Source organism: Plasmodium falciparum (genome assembly GCF_000002765.6).
Source record: "Plasmodium falciparum 3D7 genome assembly, chromosome: 14".
NCBI lineage: Eukaryota > Apicomplexa > Aconoidasida > Haemosporida > Plasmodiidae > Plasmodium > Plasmodium falciparum.
The window spans coordinates 1,801,942-1,825,326 of record NC_037283.1 but is presented as its reverse complement, the minus strand read 5'-3'; the positions used below and the strand labels follow the sequence as shown (position 1 = coordinate 1,825,326).

General features: G+C 19.8%; 1 protein-coding gene across 1 annotated transcript; it reads left to right on the top strand.

Annotated features, from left to right (window-relative positions):
- On the top strand, positions 1-23,366 carry PF3D7_1444100 (conserved Plasmodium protein, unknown function; the record flags this gene model as incomplete). Its single annotated transcript, XM_001348557.2, has 14 exons — positions 1-260; positions 359-449; positions 582-611; positions 818-877; positions 968-1,195; positions 1,327-1,395; positions 1,500-1,688; positions 1,807-3,585; positions 3,779-6,101; positions 6,244-21,857; positions 22,011-22,778; positions 22,883-23,005; positions 23,082-23,181; positions 23,305-23,366. 14 exons carry the CDS (start codon positions 1-3, stop codon positions 23,364-23,366), a joined length of 21,696 nt encoding a protein of 7,231 aa, XP_001348593.2.
- Between the last annotated feature and the right edge of the window lie 19 nt (positions 23,367-23,385).

Sequence of the window (23,385 nt, the reverse complement as noted above, 5' to 3'; positions counted from 1 at the left end):
ATGGAAGATAATAATAATAATGAAACTCATTTGGAAAATGTAAAAAATGGGGAACCGTTTTATATTTTGAATCCTTCAGAGTTTATTCGAAATAAAGAAAAAGTTCTAAAAGAATTTATTACAAAAAAATATGATGATATTATAAAACAAAATAAATTAAGTGCTGATATTAGATGCACTTATTTTCAATGCAATCCAAAAATAGTAATATTTACTACCTATACTCCCTTTCAAAAATATGAAAGTGTTGTTTCTTTAAAGTAATGTTATTTCTAATATGAAATATATTTTAATGTATTATGTATATAAGACTTTTTTTTTTTTATCTCTTTTGGTGTATTCTTTCTTATATCTTTAGAAATGTGGACACGGCTGCTAGACGCCTCAACATTCAAATGCATGAAGATAATACTTTTAAAGTTATTTATATATCAGATATAAAAAAGAAGGTACATCCTTTTTCTTCATATATATATATATATATATATATATATATATATAATTTAATGGAAAAAATGTCATTACCTCTTTTTATAACCTACAAAAATATATTATACCATCTATTTTATAAAAATTTGTAGATTGCACCTGGGATGTTATTTAACTTTAAAGTTGGAGAAATAAAAAAATACATTAAATAAAAATATATAAATATATATATATATATATATATATATATATATATATATATATATATATTGAAGACGAAACTTTTATATTTATAAAAGACTTAATATATATAGTAACATATCATGTTAAAAATATTAATCTAAAAGAATATTTTCTATAATTCAAAATATGTTCTTTATATTTATAGATAGAATTTTACCCTAAATCACATGCAAACTATGAATATGATCTTGAAGTTCACTCAGAGGTATACATACACACACTTATATATATATATATATTATATGTTATGCTAGTTTTTATATGTATAATATTCGCACCTTCATCTTGTTAATAGGGAAAATATTTTCTATTACCAATTCGATGTATGAACGATCAAATAATTTTGAATGTACAAGACGAAGTAATTATAGATGATACACCTATATACATGAAGAGTGAGAAAAATATATCAATTAAAAATATAGGTCAATATGAAAATAAATTTGAAGTTATAATAAATCCTCCCTTTTATTTGAGCGTTTCATCGTCTATTCATTCTCTCAAAATAGGGGAAATGGAACATGTAAAATTGATTATTAAAAAGAAAATTTATATGATAACATTATATTAAACACCATATTGTGTCAAAATTGAAATAATAATTATAATATATATGTATGTATGTTTTTTTTTTTTTTTTTTTTTTCTTTTTAGTTTAAGATAATGTTTGTACCAGTTCATAATAAGTGTTATGAAGATTATATGATAATTAATTATGAAAATGTAATTACTACAATGAGATATATTATATATAAATATATATATATATATATATATATATATATATCTATTATATATATATTATAAATATGGTTATAATTTATTAGGGATTAAGCACTTATACAAAAATAAAAAGTAAAGGTATTATAGCCGATGTTTTTATAAAAGATAAAGAAATTATAGCTCATGACATATACATAAACAAATCTAAAGAAATCAATATTTTCCTTAAAAACTTATCATTCTTCTTATTGTCGTACAAGGTCATAAAATACCAAGTCTATGAATATAAATATGTGAGTAGAAAAAATCAATGTATAAACAGTACAATAAGTAAATTTCATACAATCCTTATTATATATATATATATATATATATATATATATATATGTATATATGTATATTCTTTTAAAGGATAATGATTCTGAAGATATAAAAAATACAAACTTTAATGTAAACCATAAAGTAATACAAAAAAGCTTTATTAATAAACAAGAATTATCTGATGAAAATATCGTTAAAAATGAATTATACGGAAATGAAGATTTGTATGATTATGAAACTGACGAATATTATGTTAATGAAAATAATGATAATAACGATTTGAGTGATAATCAATCTAGTCAAAGTGATTTTTATGAGGAAAAGTTTCCAGAAGATATGGTAAATATAAATGATGAAAAAATAAAAAATGAGCTATGTACATATAGTTTAAACAATTCAAATAAATTCCTTCATTCCAATTCTAATTACGTAAGTAGAAAAAAGGAGGATGATTTACAAATTAAAAAAAATAAAATTATAAAAATATATCCGAAATATCAAAAGTTATATAATGATACGGATACACCTATTTCTATATTAATAAATCCGCAGTTTGCATCATTTTTTAAAATTGAATTATTTTTATTTATAAAAGGATATTCAAAAGAAGAAAAGGTTGTTATATATTTGAAAAGTATAACACCAGAAATATATATATCAAACAGCATACATGATATAGATACAATTCTTATAAATACTTGTAAAACCTTACATTTTGATCTTAGCAATAATCATCCAATTGATGCCTCTATTACCATAGAAAATTCAGATGATTACTATAAGGAATATAAGATAGAAACTAAAAAATTTATTATACCTGCAAATTCTAAGTATTTACTTATTATTGTATATTTACCTACAAGACATGGTCCTTTTGAAAAGACATTTATAATTCATCAAAAATATACAAATGTTAAAAAAAATATAAAACTTTTAGGTACTTGTATACTTCCAGATCTTAAATTTGATATAGATGAAATAAATTTTAATGAAGTATCACATAGTTTTTTATATGAAAAAAGTTTTCATATTATTAATAATTCTCACTTAACTTTAAATTATTCATTTAAATATTCTAATGAATTAAATGAAGAAATTCAAATTATAAAACCATTTGGTGAATTACAAAAATATGAAAAAGAACAAGTTGTTATAAAATTTTGTCCTAAATATATAAAAACATATTTTTATAATATAGAATTTTTTATAGAGGAAATTAAAACATATAAAATTAAGTTACCATTCCATGCTATTTGTTCTAAACCTTTAGTTTTGTGTGAACCTCTTTTTTTAAACCTTGAACATATTATTATTGATCAAATATATACAGAAAAAATAAAAATAATTAATGAATCACAAGAAACTGATATAAAATATGAATTCATAATAGAAGAAAAAATAAAAGATATTTGTTCTTTCCAAGTTTGTGAGAATGAAGGAATAATACAAAGAAATTCTTTTAAATCTATTGGTATATCTTTAAAAAGTAATAGTATAGGAAATATATTAATTGTTATAAAAATTAAAATTCCTGGTTTGGATGATTTCTTATTTTTTAATATAAAAGCTTTTTGTACTTGTCCATATATAAAAATAATTCCAAACATTATCGATTTTGAAAAATGCAACTGTTTAGATGTTAAACAAAAGATTATTGAAATAAAAAATGAAAGTCCTATTAGTACATTTATTACTTTGTCTAATGAAAATTCGGTGTTTACATATTCTGATAATAATTTCTACGTACAGCCAAATAAGTCTATTTTTATAAATGTATATGCACAATGCTTAGAAACAATAACATATAATGATATATTAATTGTGACTGTTCATCGAAAGGATGACATACATATACCAATAAGGGCTCAGGTGAATTAGAAAAATAAAATTTATAATAATCATAATAATGAACTAGTAAACAAATATAAATATAAATATAAATATATATAAATATATATAAATATATTGTATATATATATATATATATAGTCATATTGTTGTAGTTGATTCCTTTCATATATATCCCTAATTTGTATGGTTTACTTTTTCATATATTTTGTAGGGTATAGGATCACCAATATTTATCCATGAGGAAGTCATTAATTTTGATATAGTTAACACGAGCAAAAAATATTTCCACGAACTAATCATTTTTAATAAAGGTATGAACGAAAGAAATATATATTTTGTATTTGAATCAGAAAAAAATAGAAAGAGAAAAAGTGAACAAGTACAAATATTTAACATCACACCAAAAAATTTGTCAATTAAAGGAGGAAGTAATATTGTGTGTATTTTAAATTGTTTTAATATTAAGGAAGAAAAATGTGAAGATATACTTTATATATATGATGATATTGCAAAAAACAAAAAAAAAGCATTACATAATTATAAAAAAATAAATATCGTAGCTACATTTGTTCATCCGGAGGTTGAGTTAAGTGAAGTGGAAAATTTTGTTTATAATTTTAATGATTATCATGATATAGATGAAATAGGAAGAATTGAAAAAAGATATAAAAAGGATATTAATAAAAAGAAAAAATATATAAACGACAAAATAAATGAAAATGTGAACGACAAAATAGATGAAAATGTGAACGACAAAATAAATGAAAATGTGAACGACAAAATAGATGAAAATGTCAACGACAAAATAAATGAAAATGTGAACGACAAAATAGATGAAAATGTCAACGACAAAATAAATGAAAATGTCAACGACAAAATAAATGAAAATATGTACGACAAAATAAATGAAAATATGTACGACAAAATAAATAATGATATATATAATTTGAATAACAAAAATTCTCAACAAAAAAAAATGATTCTTATAAAAGATAAAAAACAATTAATGCAAGAGGTTGAAATTCGAAATTTAAAAAATGCTAATATTAAATTTGCTTTGTCTATTAAAGATCCATTTTTCGTACAATCTGATATAATAGAATTGAAGGGTAAGGAGAAAAAGAAAGTACCGATATATTTTGACATAAATTATATGAATAATAAATTAAATACTACATATCAAGAAAATTTGATAATAAATTATTTTGAAAACAGTAGAAGACAAAAGTATGAATTAGTAGGACAAACTATATACCCTAATATTATTATGAACAAAAGTTGTATAGATTTTCAATATATTTTACAAAACTTATATGCTCAAGAATTTGTCGAAATAACGAATGTATGTGATTATAAAATATATTTTAAATGGTTTTTTGAAGATAATAGTTTGTATAAAGATTTTAATGAAGTTTTTGATATAAACCCTAATAGAGGTTATTTATTACCACATGAAAAAAAAATAATAAAAATAACATATAATAGTATTAATGAAAATTATTATAATATTACTATATTATGTCAAATAAAAAATGGACCTATGTATCCATTAAAAATAATTGCTGGTTATTCAGAAATAAAATATAGTATAAATAAAAAGATACTTGAATATAATATACATTATAAAACAATAGGAGAAGATATTATAACATTACAAAATATTGGGAAAATAAAATTATTTATTGAAATTATTTATAATATAAAATTTCCATCTTTATTATATACAAATATCAATAATTTCTTTATTGAACCAAACAATAGTAGAGACATCATTTTTTATTTTATTCCAGGAATCCCTATAGATATAATAGACAATATATTAATTAAAATTTGTAATTTTGAAGAAATAAAAATAAAATTGAAATCAACGAATTCATGTAATATTTTATATTTAAACATAAACCAATTTGATAATCATCAATCAATTATAAAAGATGAAATTTATTTATTACAAGATGTTGATAATATGCAGGATTTGGATACAACGTTTCATTCTAAGATGAAAAATGATTCTATAAATAAAAAGAATAACTTTAAAAACATAAACAATTTATTAAAAAATAATTTCCATTTATATGATAATGTGCAAAATGATTATTATGAAAAGGAAAGGAGCTGTCTAATTAAAAAATTGAAAAACATGTATTCAGATATTTTTTCATCATTAAGAAAGTATATCCAAGAAATATTAGATATATATTACAGTATAATTAGAAATAATAAAAATAGTGATGATCATAATGATGATCATAATGATGATGATAAGGACAAAATGGAAGATATAAATCTTATGAATAAAAAAGACAATACAAAAAATGAAAAAATGTTTATAAGAAGTAGTATTATACATACTAATGAAAAGGATTCAAAGAATAATATGAAATGTAAATATCACTTGATACCTATTTTAAAAAATTACACTTTAAAAAACAATTCAAATTGTGCTATATTTCTTGATTTGTTAAAAGCTTTAATTTTGAATCACAAGGATGATAATTATATTCTGGAACTATTCACAAAGCTTAAAAAATTAAGTAAAATAAAAATAAAACATATATATATATTTATATATATTTATTTATATATTTATATTTATTTTTCATTCATGTATGACTTTCTATTCATACTATTTATATATAATATTCCTTTATTATCTTTGTATTCCCCATTTCGTAGTCCATTTTGAAAAACTATTTTGCCATGGATATACCACAAATGAATTCATTTTAAAATACCTGAAGAAAATAATTTTAGAAAGAAATATGGAACTAAGAAATATTTGCCTAAATGTAGGAAATATAATAATTAATGAAAAAAAAGAATATTCAATTACCATAAAAAATGTAAGTAATAAGATTGTTACATTAAATTATATTTTGAAAAATTCAGAAACAAATGATATCAAATTAGTCCATGAACATAAAGAAATTGATTGTAATAATTCAATTATTTTTAGAATTATTATACAAAAAAGCAGTGGAATAGAATATATATATATGGAAAAAGTATATATATATATAAATGATAATAATTATTATAGTATCAATTTGAAATATCATTTTATAATACCTGATATATTTCTATATTATAAACAACTACGTTTTGAAGGGGTCGAATTAAAAACTTGTTGTTGTAAAGTAAATAGGTTAATAAATACGAAAAATGTAAATATCAAATTTAAAATAAAAAATATCACTTTTTATAATAAAAAGTTAGAATATTATCATTTAAAAAAGAAAAAACAATTTTTTATATATCCAAACAAAGGAATTATTAAAAAAAATTCTTTCTTAGATATGAAAATATTTTTCGAACCTTCTAATATTTACACAGATGCAAAAATTCAAATAGAAATATTTATATATAATTCCAATTTTGTCAAAAATATAATTATATATTTAAGTAGTATAAAACATAATATGAATATAGATCCATGTGATATAATAATCAAACCACTATTATACAATAGTGGACATTCTTATCAAATGATTAAAATAAATAATCTTAATAACTATTCTAAATATTTATTTATATACAAATTAGATATTTATTATAAATATTTTCAAAGTTTTATATATGATTTATTAAATATACATAAACATATATATATAGAAAAAAATCATGAAAACGATTTTTTCTATACCAATTTACTCTATTATTTAATGGATATATATATAAACAAAATGGAATACATAGATAATCAGTATTATCACAATCAACAATTTTATAATAAAGATATATATGATGGGAACTTGTGTCAAACAAATCAAAATATGATTTTATGTAAAGATAAATGTAACGAAAATAATGTAATACATAATGGGGACATAAAATATGGAAATCAAAAGGAAAATAAAACAAAAAACAAAATTTCAAATAATATAAATGAAAAAAAAAATAAAAAATTAAAAAGACAAAATGATTATCTTAACATACCAAATAATATTAAAAATATACAGAAGGATAATATAAATGAAGCAACATTTCAACAACAATGTGAACAAAAAAAAGAAAATATTATTAGTAAAAATAACATCAAAGATACAAATGCATTAAAAAAAAAAATTCACATTTTAGAGGACATTATTAAAAAGAACCAAACGAAATATAATTATTTTCATGAATATCTAAATATAATAAAAGTTAAGAAAAAAAAATTTAAGGACAATTATATAATTGTTTCTCCAAAATATCTTGACCATAAAAAAATTGCGAGCTATTTGTCAGAATATAAAAATAATCAAGAATTTAAGGAAAAAAATGGCATTCAGATAAATTTTAATAATATAGAGACTGATAATAATCATAATATGAATAGTGGTGATATACATAGTAACCATTTTAATAATTACATTGAAGAATATAAAAGTATAGCATGTAACAATAAACAATATTCTCAACAAAATGTTAATTTTAATAATAACCTTTTAACAATTGATAAAATTTTTCATTGGTGTGTTGAATTAAATGAAAAGGAAAATTATCCATTGAAAACAAAAAGCAATTTTATTCATTATCTAATTCATGAAATTGATCTGAAAAATAATAAAAAAAATTTAGGTATGTCAAATATAAACGAACATATGAAAAGTAGTAACAAAACAAATAATGAGAATAAAACTACTTTTGGAAATCACCAATTTTATTATATCAGTGATATATTAAATATGAATGATAAAAGAAAAGAAAAAGAATATCTAGAATTAAATACAAATATTACTATAAATAATATATCTAAAAATGTTCCTACACATATATACAATGAAAAAGACACATGTAATATAAAAGATACTAGTGATGATATGAAAAATATAGACAATATAAATGACACATCTTGTGTCTCCATAAATAAGAATAATAATTTTATGGAAAAGAAAAAAAAGTTTATAAATATATATAAAAATAAAATTAAGAAAAAATTTCATATAAAAAATGTTAAATCAAAAATAGATAATAATAAACATATAACTTATATTAATAAAAAAGAAAATAAATATGAAAATGATACAATGAAAAAAAAAAAAAAAAAGCATTATGAAGTTGATTCTTTTTTATCAGATGAGAAAACATTTTTTTACAAATATAATTTAAAATACAAATATGAATATCTAAAACATTTTTTCCATTTTGCTCTATTAAATGATGATGAATTCATGAATAATATCAAAAGCTTTTTAAACGAAACAATTCTATCGGAAAAGAAAAAGAATAAAAATGATAATGTTATCAAGAAAAAAAATAATATGGTACATTTATTAGAAATTATTCTGAAAAAATTGTTATTATCTCCTAACTATATAAATGGTGTTGTTTTTTTTTTTAAAAAAAACGAATATATAAATTCAGAAATGTTTTTTAATATATTTCTAAATATACATATTGATCAAAATATTTTTATCATACATCTGAATCCAATCGAAAATTATGAGGAGTATATTAATATTAATTTAACTGGAGACCATGTTTTAAAGGAAGCATCTGAAATGAAGACGAAAGCAGTAAAGGATGTTGTATATAAAGATGAAAAAGAAATGAAGAAAAAGAGCGAATCATTTGAGGTACAAAGAATTAAACTCTTTTATGAAAAATTAATCAAACAGTTTCAAGAAAAAATAAAAAGTAAATTAAATGAAAAAGAAAAGATTGAAAAAATCATAGAATCAATAGATCTAAATAAAGGTCTTCTTATTATTGAAAAGGATAAAGGTAGTAGAGATGTGGAAGATAAAAGTGTGTATGATAAAAAAAATGAATCTTTATCTAATTTAGACACAGATTGTCATAATGTAAATGAATACAAAGAAGAAAAAAAAAAAATTTCAGAGATATACAAGGAAATTAATACGGAAGAATGCAAAAACATGTTGGATAATAATAATAATAATAATTATACTAATAATAATAATAGTAATAATAATTGTACAAATGTTGCAGATACCATATGTTATGAAGAAAATGATGAACATGTTTCAATAAATAATATGGATATACAAAATAATAGTATTCATAAATATAGTCCTGTAGAACAATTATATTACGAAATTGTCATAAAAAAAAAAGATATAAACATTCATTTGAACAATAAATATATAAATGAATTATGCTTAGAGTGTTTAATGAGAAAGGATAAAATTGATAGTCAAATTATTAAATATAATAAAAAAATTAATAAAATAAATGATTTAATAAAAACAAACAATTATATTGATCATGTATCATTTTATAAGGAAATCAAAGAGACATTACAAAAGTTATGGAATGAATATACAAAGAGAGATAATGTAAATATCTCCATTTTTCATGAGCAATCAAATAATATGAATCATATGCCAAACATGAACAATAAAGAAAATGAAAATGAAAATGATACTTTATTCATTGATGAAACTCATCATAATATGTTTGATACAAAAACAATAAAAACGGATCAGAACAAATATTATTTTATAAAACAAATAAATCTTCAACTTAGTGAGAATTATGTTGATAAGCTAAAAGATGAAATAATTGAAAACAAAGATATATATGGTGATATAAATAATATGAACAACATATTATATAGTAACCATAATAATCACATTAATGATAGAATAAATGTATCAAATAATATGCTCAAACAATTAAATCAAACAAAATCATATAATGATCATACAACATATTTAAAAGAAGAAAATGTTCATATTTTTAATGAAAATATTTCTAATGATCCAAAAAGGAATTTAAATATTATCAATGATAAAAATAATATGATAGTTAAAAATGGGAATGTTAATGTGAATAAAAAAAAAGAGGAATCACAAGAATATGTAGATAATGAAAATATAAATACATTAACTGTAATTTACACAAATGATGAATTAATGAAATATATGCAAAAAAATTCTGTTCAAATAAACTTTTGTTATTTTTTTATAAACAATGATATAGATTTTGGAAAAAAAAATATAGCAAATAAAATACTTAAGTGTTCACAGGAAAAATATAAAGATATTAAAACGTCTGCATACTTTTTTGATATACCATTACAAAGGATATTCGATTCGTTTGATATGAAACATTTTGTGAAAGGGAAAAATAATTTAGAGGAATATGAAGACAATTTCTATTTTTACAGTGAGGAAGACGAAGAATATGAATGTGAAAAAATAGAAGAAGAAAAAAGAAAGGACGTTTGGGGGATACATAAAAATGGTGATATAAATAATGACATGCAGATAAATGAAGAGAAAGAAGAAAAGTTCTATAAAGATAAAAAAAAGGAGAAAAATAACAAAAAAAAAGAAAAGGGGAAAAAAAGGAATCAAGAAAATGAAGAAAAAGAAATGAACAAGGAGAAGAAAAAGGAGAAGGAGAAGGAGAAAGAGAAAGAGAAAGAGAAAGAAAACAAGAAGGAAAGGAACAAGGAGAAGAAAAAGGAGAAGGAGAAAGAGAAAGAGAAAGAGAAAGAAAACAAGAAGGAAAGGAACAAGGAGAAGAAAAAGGAGAAGGAGAAGGAGAAAGAGAAAGAGAAAGAGAAAGAGAAAGAAAACAAGAAGGAAAGGAACAAGGAAAAAGAGAAAAATAAAAAAATTGAGAAGAAAAATAGGAAGGAGGAAAACTATACAGAAAATAAATATGAAGAAGAAAAAGATAAGAAAAAGATGGAAAAGGATAATATAAAAAAGGACAAGCATAAAAAAAATGATAATCATAAAAAAAGTGACAAAGATATTGTAAAAGAATATAAAGAAAAGGAGCAAAAAGAGGAAAACAATTATATGAACGAAAATATTGATGAGAAAAAAAGAAAAAGAAAAAAAAAGGATAAAATGAAATATGATAAAAGGGAAGAAACGGAAGAAATAGACCTAGAAGGAACGATAAAAACATATAATGAAAAGGAAGGCAACACGAATGACAAACTTAATGAAAAAGGTAATGAAAAAAGTAATGAAAAAAGTAATGAAAAAAGTAATGAAAAAATTAATGACAAAAGTAATGAAAAAATTAATGAAAAAAGTAATGAAAAAAGTAATGAAAAAAGTAATGACAAAAGAGTTGATAAATATCGAGGAGATAAAGGAAATGAATATATTAAAAGTGATCAACAAACAGAAAATCAGAAAGAAAAAATGATTTTAAAAGAAGAAAAAATATCAGGTAAATCAAAAGGGAATTATAAGAAAAATTTATATAATTCATATGATAAAAATACGAATACTCATATAAACAAATATTCTACGGAAAACATTAAAGAATATTCTAATATAGATGAAAAAAATATATGTAGAAATGAAAAAGAACATTTAGATGAATATAATCATGAATTTCTCGAAAAACGGAAATATGATATAAAATGTGAGTATGATTATATGTTTTATAATAATGCTAATATTAATAACAATAATAAAATGTATGACCCCAATAATGATAATAATAATAATAATAATAATAATAATGATAATAATAGCAATAATAATGATAATGATAATAATGATAATCATATTAATATTAATAAAAAATGTTATAATAGTCAGGAAAATATAATTGAATTTCAACAAATTGATACTTCTTATGATCTTAAGGATAATATAAGATATAAAAATATTACACATTTAATGTTAGAAAAGAATAGCATTGAAGAAATATATTTAAAAATTAATACATGTAAAATAATAAATATAAAGAAAAAAATATGTTTAATAGATATTTTAGGGAATACATTTTTTATAAATATCCATATTATTATTGACAAACCTAGAATATATACAAATCCTTATTTCTTATTTAATAATAATGTTTCTATATTTCCTAAAAATAATTCTTTCGTTTTATCAAATAAATCATATCATTTTGATAGAGTTCTAATTGGGAAAAACATACACTTATTTAAAGACATAATTCAAATAGAATTAAAAGAAGAATTTGAAGAAAATATTATAAAGTTCATAAGACATTTTGAAGGTATATATACACCTAAACTAAAAATATTATCCAAATTAAAGACAAAAAATGTTGTACCAAATATAGATACTATTGAAAAGGGTAATAAAAATCAAGTCAATAATATTGATATCATAAGAAATAAGGATATCTTAAAAAATTTATATAAACATATTCAAATAATAAATTTCTTTAATTATTCTCATTTTGATTGTTTTGTTGAACTTTCATTTGAATCCAAATTAAATCAAGGTAATAAAGATATCCTTTCATTAAATGAAATGAATGAATCCGAACTTTTTCTATCTTTTAATGATTTTTATGTATATCCTAGTAAATTCTTTCTGTTATCTAAAAAATGTAAAAAAATAATTCTTTTATTTTTACCAAAAAATGTCCAGTCATACGAAGAAAGGCTATTCTTATATAATTATTCTATAAAAGATGAACCAAATGAAAGTATGGAATATACAAATAATAAGCAATTATATATAAAAGGGAAAAAGGAATTAAATAAAAACATTGATAAAAGTCCTAATAATAATGTACTTTCAAATGATAATATATTTTGTAATAATATTAATAATATCTTGTCTAATAAAATAATTAACTATTATATATATGATATGTTTTCGTTTGTTATAAAAGGAGAAGGTATACAATGTTATTTAAAAATAGAACCAGAATATATAAATTTTCATAAAGTCTTATTAAATTCGGTTCAGAAAAAAAATATCGAAATTAAGAATAGAAGTTATTGTGATATTATATGGTATATTGACTCTAATAGTATAAAAGATAACTCCTTTTATATTAATCCTACAAGGGGTACATTAAATAAAAATGAAAGGAAAAAAATAATAACAATTGGCTTAAATACTAATACTGTTAAAATAATAAAAAAGGAAATTAAAATATATTATTCAGAAGCGAAAGTAAATAAAAATGATAAAGTGAATGTTAATAATTTATGTACTGCTATATGTAATATAGAAGCAGACATATGTATATCTTTTATACAAGTAAATTTCGAAATCATAGATGAGAAAATATTATATGATCATAATCATACACTTATTGAGGATGATATAAAAATGAAAGAAAATAATTTTTTAAAAGAATATGTAACTATATTGAAAAATAGAAAAAAAGATAAATGGTATCCTTCAAAGGAATTACTATTAAATAATGTTATTGAAAATGTTATACAAATGAAATATGTACCGGTGAATGAAGCTAAAATTTGCTTATTTAAAATAAAAAATACAGGAAAAGTGGGAATACATTATTTTGTGGAAATAAACGATGAAACATTCTTACAATATATAACTATAAACGATATATATAATATTATAAATATGAATGAAGAAAAAGAAATCAAGTTAAAAATTAAATCATATAAAAAAATAAAATTTCAAAATATAGATTTATTTATACATATTTGTGATAGTATAGAAAATAATTATATTCAATCATATAAATATATCCTAAGTGTCTCTTTTGATTATAATTATCTCAAGATTGTTCCCCATGTAATTAACTATGATTCGGTTGAAATAAAAAAGGAAGAAACGAAAATTTTTAAAATTATTAATGATGGGTATTTCGATTTTAAATATGATATTAAATTGTTAAAGGGTAAAATAAAGAATAACAAATATCAAAATGAAAATTTTGTATATCATAATAAAGAAAATAATAAAAATTTCAATAAAATAATAAAAAATGATAATGAAGCAAATAAAAATCCTTTTAAAATTAATCCTATGAGTGGATTGATAAAATCAAAAGAAGAACAAGTTATAACGGTCGTATTTTATTCAGAAGAAGAAAATTATTATAAATATATATACATAGTACAAGTTGAAAATTTAATATCTAGTATTGGACACAACAACATAAACACTAATATAACAAATAATGCTACATATAATAAAGAATATAAAAAACATATGAAAGATACAATTAATGATACAGATAAATACAATGAAATTATTAAACTGTTTGCTTGTTCAGTTAGACCAAAAATATCATGTGATATAAAAAATTTATTTGAAGAAATGTTTATACTAAATAATTTGAATAATTACAATCATTTTGTTCATTATTTTTTAACAAAGAATAGCTATTATAATGTGGAGGAAAATACATTATATTATAAATATGGTTATGTCAATGAATATATAAATGAAAGAATAAAAATTTCTAACCTTACAGATGTTAATACTAATATAAAAATCGAAATGAAAGAAATCGATTTTTCTTCTTTAACTAATAAGAGTAAGAAAAACAAAGAAGCAGAAAAAAATAAAAAAAACGAAACGAATATTTCACCAAATTCGGATATAAAATATAATTTAAAAATTCAAAATTATAATGAAGAGAAATACAATTGGAACTGTAGTTATATAAAAAATGATAACCTTTCTAATAATATAAATGAACAATTTAGTAATAAAAATAATATAAAAACCTGTGCGTCTGATCATATTATCATATATCCATATCAACATAAATTTATAGATATTTGTTTTCATTCAACTCAAATAGCTTGTAAAAAATTTCTTTTCAATATTTATATGATGAAACCAGAACATATATTATGCTATTCATTTTATATAAATATTGAATTCTTTTTACCATCTGCGCAATTAATTATACCATCGTACTTATTAAAACTAACGAATAATGTACATGACAAAGTTATAGATATAGGAAATATACATATTAACAGTGTTCTATCTTTTAAAATACAATTAATGAATTCGTTCAAATATCCTGTTATGGTAAAAGTTATTTTTCATAGAAATGAAAATAATCATGATAATATCAAAAATGAGTTCATTCGTAATTTACCATATATAAATCAAAACGAAGAAAATAATATTATACTAGATAAAAAAGAAAATGTATCAATTCCACATAACAATTTATATAGACGTCAAAAAGAAGATGAAAATATATTTACACAACAAAATAAAAAATTATTACAATCAGAAATTAAGAAAAAAAATATATTAACATCTGATGTATATCAAAATATATATCCAAATGAAAAAAATATAGCTAATGAATCTTTTAATAATAATATAGGCTATCCAAGAGTAGAAGAAAAGAAAGAACTATATAATAATATTACAAATAATGATACTATTTTATTCAATATATATAATATGAAAATAAAAAAAAAAAATAACATTACATATTTCAATTATGAAAATGTTAAAGATATAATATATAACCACAGATGTTGGGACCGTACAAATAATATGTATTCTATTGGTTATTTATGTTTCATAGGTAATATAAATAATTTGTTAAGAGAAAATGAAGTAGCATATTTTAAAATTAAACTTAACAAGAATAAATTAAAATATATAGAATCTAATGAAAGTCAAAATGAAACAAATCCAGAGCAAATACATGTCTCAGAGAAAAATCCAGATATAAGTTATTTGGATAATTTAAATAAAAAGGAAAATAAATATAAAAATGATATAGACATTACAAATGTGAATGGAAAAAATAAAACCAATAATATAAATAAAAACAAAGAGGATTATAAAAATAATAATGATAATGAAAAAAAAAATTTGGATGATAATTCTTCTAATAATTATATTAACCAAATAGAAAAGACCAACGATTTATCAAATGATGAAAAATATAAGAAAAAAAAAAAGAAAGATAAAAATGTTCAAAATAATAATAATATATATAATAAAAATGAGAAAAAAACTTTAGGTAATATACAAATTAAAATTTTAAATAATAATTATGAATGTTATAATTTAAAATTTATAGGAAATATTATTGAACGTAAAAACTATTGGAATTTAAAACATTTAAAACATCATATTAAAAAAATATATAATAATAACTTTTATATATTTAAAAATCATATAAATTTTGATATTGTCCCTTTAAACTTTAAACATACTTATAAATTATTATATATAAATGAAAATAACCATACCTTATTTTTTCATATTGAAGTAGATAAAAAAATTAAAAATATTATAGATATAAAACCTATTAATGGTTCTATACCATCAAGTAGCTCTTTATACTTCTATTTCACCATCGATGTAAAGGAGTTAGTTAATTTTATGGACCGTCCAATTTTATGTAAATTTTCTCAACATGAAATATCTATAAATAAAAAAAATATTAAACTAAATAATGATAATTTAAAATATGATGAAGATGATTTATATATAAGTTTAAGATCTGAAGAAATAAAAGTTTCATATAAACAAAAAAAAATTCATTTTAAAAATATACCATTATTTAATTATTCTAAATATAAGTTTACTTTGGAAAATACATCAAATGTAAAATTATTTGCAGAATTATCTATTACTCCTAATAATTACATGGATGATATATTATCTACTTATTCATTTGAACCATTTAAAGAAAAACATATGCTTACAATAATAACAAATAAAGTTACAAATACATTTACATATAATACACAACAGGTAGACAATAAATCATTTTCATCTTCTTATCGAAATGATCATGAAAAAAAAAATAGTTTAATGGATAATTTAATTAAAACTAATATAGTAGAAGATAATTGTGTTAAGGAAAATAGAGAATCCATTGATGAATTTTATTTAACCAAATATGATTTGAACATATCTGATTTAAATAATATGAATAAAAGTGATATAGGAAATATTTATAATGACACACTACATAAGGAACAATCAACAAAGAAAAATACCGAAATGGATAATAATACAATTACAAAATATATAACAATCAATGCAAAAAGTAATAAATATATATATATTTATTGTTTTCATAATATATATAAACAAAAATTAGAATCTATCCTACATATAAAAATTAAATATTATGAAGATATTAAAATACCCATAAAAATGACCTTTGATAATTATGATAAAGAAAAAAAAAATATAAATGATTTCTTCTTATTGTCAAAATTTAAATATTCAAAACAAGTGATTGATAAAAAGGAAAATAATAAATTGGATAATTTATATAAAAACAAACACCATATTTTAGTAATTAGTAGAGGTATATTAAGCAAAAATTATTATAAAATATATATGATAAATATGTCAAATAAACATATAGAATATTGTTTTGAAAAATACAAAGAAAATGAGAATTCATCTATGATTAAATACCCTAATATAACAAATAATGATAAAAATAAATTTATAAAAAATAATAGTACAAATAATTCTATCGAATGTGTAAATAATAAAGGTAATATTAGTGAAAATAATTTATATTTTGCTAAATTTCTTTTTCAAACCTTTAATTCAATACCATATAGACAAAATTACAATTTATTTATAAACAATGAAAAAGAAGAAAATGTTACATTGGATTTAAGGGTAATAGAACCAATCATATTTTTTAATACATCGTTTATACATTCAAATAATTTAATAGTTGGGAAAAGCTATTGTTTTATTTTTTATTTAATAAATTTTGATTTTATCGACATTCATTTTGAATTTGATAAAAACTCATATAATTCATTTAATAGCAAAAAGGAAACCATCAAAATTATTCCATCTGAAGGGCTTGTAAAATCGTGTTATAGAAAAAATAAGTATATAAATAATTATATAAATAAGTTAAATAAACATGAGGAAGCTGTCAACGATTTTGATAATAAAAATAGGAAGACAAATAATTTAAGATCTCTTTTATGGTTATCTTCACAGGATGAAGGAGATTCTATATCTCATAATTCATATAATGATAATATGACATTCGATGATAATAATAAAATGAAACTTCTTGAAAAAATGAAGGGAAATAAGGTTAACGTAAAACAGAAGGGGGCAGAAAAATATTCATTTGCTCATATACATGATAAAAGTAATTCCAGAAACAATAGTTCAAATTCATCATTTTGTACTTTGTCAAATATGTCTTATAGTGAGTCGTCACATTGTAATAAAATTAGAAATAATAAAAATAATGTATCAAGACAAGGATATGATGATAATACAGATATATATTTTCCTACGAATCATATGTTAAATTATAGAAACGATAATACAAGAAAAGAGAATAATTATTATTATGACGATGATAATAATTCTTATTCATCTGAAACGAATGAATCATATATAGATAATATATCATCTGATGAATATGAATATGAATATGAATATGAATATGAATATGAATATGAATATGATAACAACATTATGAATAAATTCTTTCTTTTAAATTATTATTTAAAAAATATATGGAAGACAAATAATACCATGCTTAAAAAAGAAATTCAACATATTATAGGAAAAGGTGGAATTAAAAAAATAAAATTATTTTTCAAACCTCATATGGAACAATTTTATAATTTTAGTCTTTTGTGTAAAATAGATTCAAAGGAAGAACCATTAAAAATAAATTTTAAAATGCAGGTTAATAAACTTAATATAAAATGTTACATAGAAAATTATGATAAAGAGCACATCACACTCAATTTAGATAATTCATTATCTATTAAAAAGAAAAAAAATAAATATGATATGATACATATATATGAAGTGATAAATTTTAAAGAAACTATTATAGGTAAAAAAAAAATGGCTAAATTTGTATTAGAAAATCTATGTTACTTTGATTTATCTTATAAATATTATTTACAAAAAAAGGATGATGAAATTTCTATAACATGTAGTAATAATATTATAAAGAAAAATTCATTTTTCTATATTAATATAGAATATACCTCTTTAATACACCATATATATGAAAATCATCTAACTATTAATATAAATGATTATTATTTAATAAACCTAAAAATTACAGCTATGTCAACAAATGTATTAATACATTTCTCTTTTTATAATTATGATTTTGGTAATCTTATCTTATTTCCAAATGTAGATAAAAATGAAAATACAAAAGTCATATGTATGGAGGAAAATTATCGGGACAGTTTTTCGTCATCTGATACATCTCTCTCTTCATTAATATCTACATATAAAATAAATGAGCTCAACGAGAAAAAAATGAAAAAGAAAAAAGAAATGGACTTGAAAATAGAAGAAAAGCGTGTTCAAAAGGGTAGAGAAAAAGAAAGTGAACAGAAATGTGATAAAGAAGAAAAGAAAAAGAAAAGGCAAAAAAAGGAAAAGAAACATAAAGTCAAGAAAAAAAATGAAAAAAATGAAAAAAATGAAAAAAATGAAAAAAATGAAAAAAATGAAAAATATAAAAGTGAAAACATTTGTGGTGAACAGGAAAATATAAATAAGGATAATTTAGATGTTAAGAATATTAACAAGGATAACTATGATAATAATAATAATAATAATAACAATAATAATCATAATAAGAAAAATAATATAGATAATAAAGTCCTGGAAAAAAACAAGCAATGTAACAAAAAACAAAATAAAGAAAGAAATGACAAGGATGGTAATATAAATAATTTACTAAATATTCAACATGACGAAAAAAAAAAAAATAATATTAAAACATATGTAAACAAAGATGAAAATGTTGCCACAAAACAAATTAATAGAACAAATTATAATGATACCAATAATAAACATACGAACAGTTTTGATATAAACAATATAAATTATAATATTAACACAGTAGAAACAAAACTATTCATACATAATAATAATGACGAAGATTGTGATATAGAATATGAAATAAATGAATCCTGTTTAAAAATTAACAACGATGGTAAAAAATTACATATAAAAGGAAAAAGTAAAACATTTCTTCTTATTTCATTTACTCCCAATGAAGAAAAAGAATATAATTTTAAAATTCCATTTAAAATAAATAATGATTCACAAAAAATTGTTTATATTTATTTGAAAGGTTCAGCTAGCCATTTTAAGTTACCATTTTCATGTAATAATTTGAACGAAATAAATTTTAAAGACATCCATGTAGATAAAGAAGTAATAAATAAATTAGTTCTTCATAATAAAAATATGGAAGATATTTCTTTCAATATATTAAATTATAAAAATTTATGTAAATACTATCTATCATTTATCAATTTTGATAATAATACAAGTCACATTTTAAAAAAGAAAGAAAAAAAAACATATGAAATAAAATTTGCTCCAAAAAAATATATAAAATTACAAATCCCTTTATATTTAAATATTTATTATAAGGGTAAATGTATCGCTTATTATTTAACACATATTAACATAAATAGTATATCTTATAAAGTTATAATAAAGGATAATTTATTAACATTCAATAAAATAGACAAATTACATGAAGAACATATTATTAATGATAATAATAGTATTTCTGAAATTAATCATATAAGAGAACAATATTTCAAACATTTAAGTAATAAGAATGGTGTGAGGGGAAAAAAAATACAATTACATAATACAGGAGACATGAATGCTCAATTTCAAATAATTTATCCTCAAAAATATGAAAAATATTTATTTTTATATCCAAAAAAAGGAATTATATTCTCATTTAATTTAGTAAATATATATATTTATATAGATACCGATTATATTAATAAAGATATATATATAAATGATGTTTATATACAATTGTATCCTAAATTTAATAAAATAAATAGTAAATTAGCACTTAAATTATTTGTTGCTGTTCCCAGTAATTCAATCAAATATACTAAAAGTAGTTATAAAAATTTTGCAAAATTAAATAGCGAAAATAATGATCATGGAAAATATAATAATTATGATGATGGTGAAGATAATAATAATAATAATAAAAAAGAACAAATTGTAAAAGGAGAACAACAATTGACTAAAAAAAATAAAAATATCGAACAAAAAGATAATGTTTCGAATGAAGAAAAAAATATCAAATTATTTGTCTTAAAAAATGAAACTATAATTACATTTATTACAGATATCAGAAAAGAAATATGTAAAATTATTGAAATATATAATGAAACATCATCAAATTTTAAAATAAAATACAAATTTTTATATAATGAACAAAACTTTTTCTCTATAGAAAAATGTGAAGAGATAATAAAACCAAATGATTATGGATCTTTTCAGATTGTTTATAATCCACTTTTTATTGAAAAAAATAAAAAAAATAGTAAAAATTATCATAACAATTTATGTGAAAAATATGTTAAATATTGTTCTAATATTCATCATATATCTAAATTGATAATATACTATCCAAATGAAACAGCTAAAAATTATACATTATTAGGTTATTCCAATAATGTAGTATATGAAAAAAATGTTATTTATAATTTTAATTCAAAGCATTTGAATAATACGTCTATAAGAATAAAAAATTGGTTAAATGAAAATCAAAATTTGACTATCTCCTACCAAACTTGTGATAAGGAGGGCAATCCTTCGAATATCAATTATTTTTATTTTTACGTAAGCGAAAAATATAAAAGAAATATATATAAATATATATATATATATATATATATATATATATATATATATATATATATATATAAATATATTTATTATATTTTATTATTCTTACACACATTCTTCCTGTTACACCTTTCATGTTCTTATCAGATTCTCAATCAAATCGATTTGTGTAATAAAGAAGAAAAAAATATTGCATTTAAAGTTTTATCCTTAAAAGATGGAGTGTTTTATGTCATGCTAATACTTTCCAATAAAAAATACGAAGATGTATATAAAATATTACTACAGTTTGAAATTTCCAGAAGTGAAATTTTATCAATAAAAAATATACACAGATCAAAGAAAGACATAATTAATGAACATATAGTTATTTATAATCCTCTTGATGAAAATGTAGAAATGGAACCTTTGTTTGATTATAATTATATATTTGTTCAAAAGCCAATAATATTGGAGAAAAGAAAAAATAATATTATAAATATATATTTTTGTATAGTCAAGGAAGAAGAAGAGAAACATGTTATAATTTCCTTTACCAACAAAATTTTAGGATCTTATAGTTTTAAATTTATTTTAAATATTAATATGTATGATTTTGAAGAAAACTTTTATTTTAATACAGATTTAGGATCAATACAAATGAATGAAGTTTCTTTTACGAATGTCTGTAACGAAAAAATAAATTATGATGTTATGATAGAAGATTTTGATGAAAACAATAAAAATGCTAAGCAAATATTTCAATGTATTGACAAAATAAGTGTTAAACCTATAGACACGAGTTATTTTTTAAAAAACGGAATGTTAAATAATGTAACTGACAAAATTAATCTAACTATTAAATATAATCCTTCAGATATTAAAATAAATAAGGCTATCATAAAATTGATATCTAAAGAGGGAATCGTGTATAAGGTATGAAGAGAAAGTTATATGATAATTATTATGCAAACATATAAATATGAATATATATATATATATATATATATATATATATATATATGTTGTAATTTTAATAGGGGTTAATAATGGGAAAAAGTGTATCACCGAAACCGAAAGGACCCATATTTTGTTCATCACAAAAAACGACATTTTTAACATTTACAAATCCATTTCTTCATATAAAAGAATTTTTTATTAAGGTAAAATTTGTATAATATTTAGTAAGACATCAATATAATAAAAAGAAATTTATATTATTTCTTTTTTCATTTTTAGACGGATGACTATTTCTCTGTTTCAATTGAAAATATAAAAATTGAAGGACGAGAAACTGTTCAAATACCTATAAAATGCCAAACAACCAATGCAACATCAGGTAAACAATAAGAAAAAAAAAAAAAACTACATACATGTATAAATAAATATACATATATATATATATATATATATATATATATATATATATATATATATATATATGTTTCTTATTTTATAATAGGAAAACTTTTTATTAAATCCGAAGATGATATTGTATGGATGTATTATTTGACAGGACAATAAAAGAAATTTTTTTTTTTTT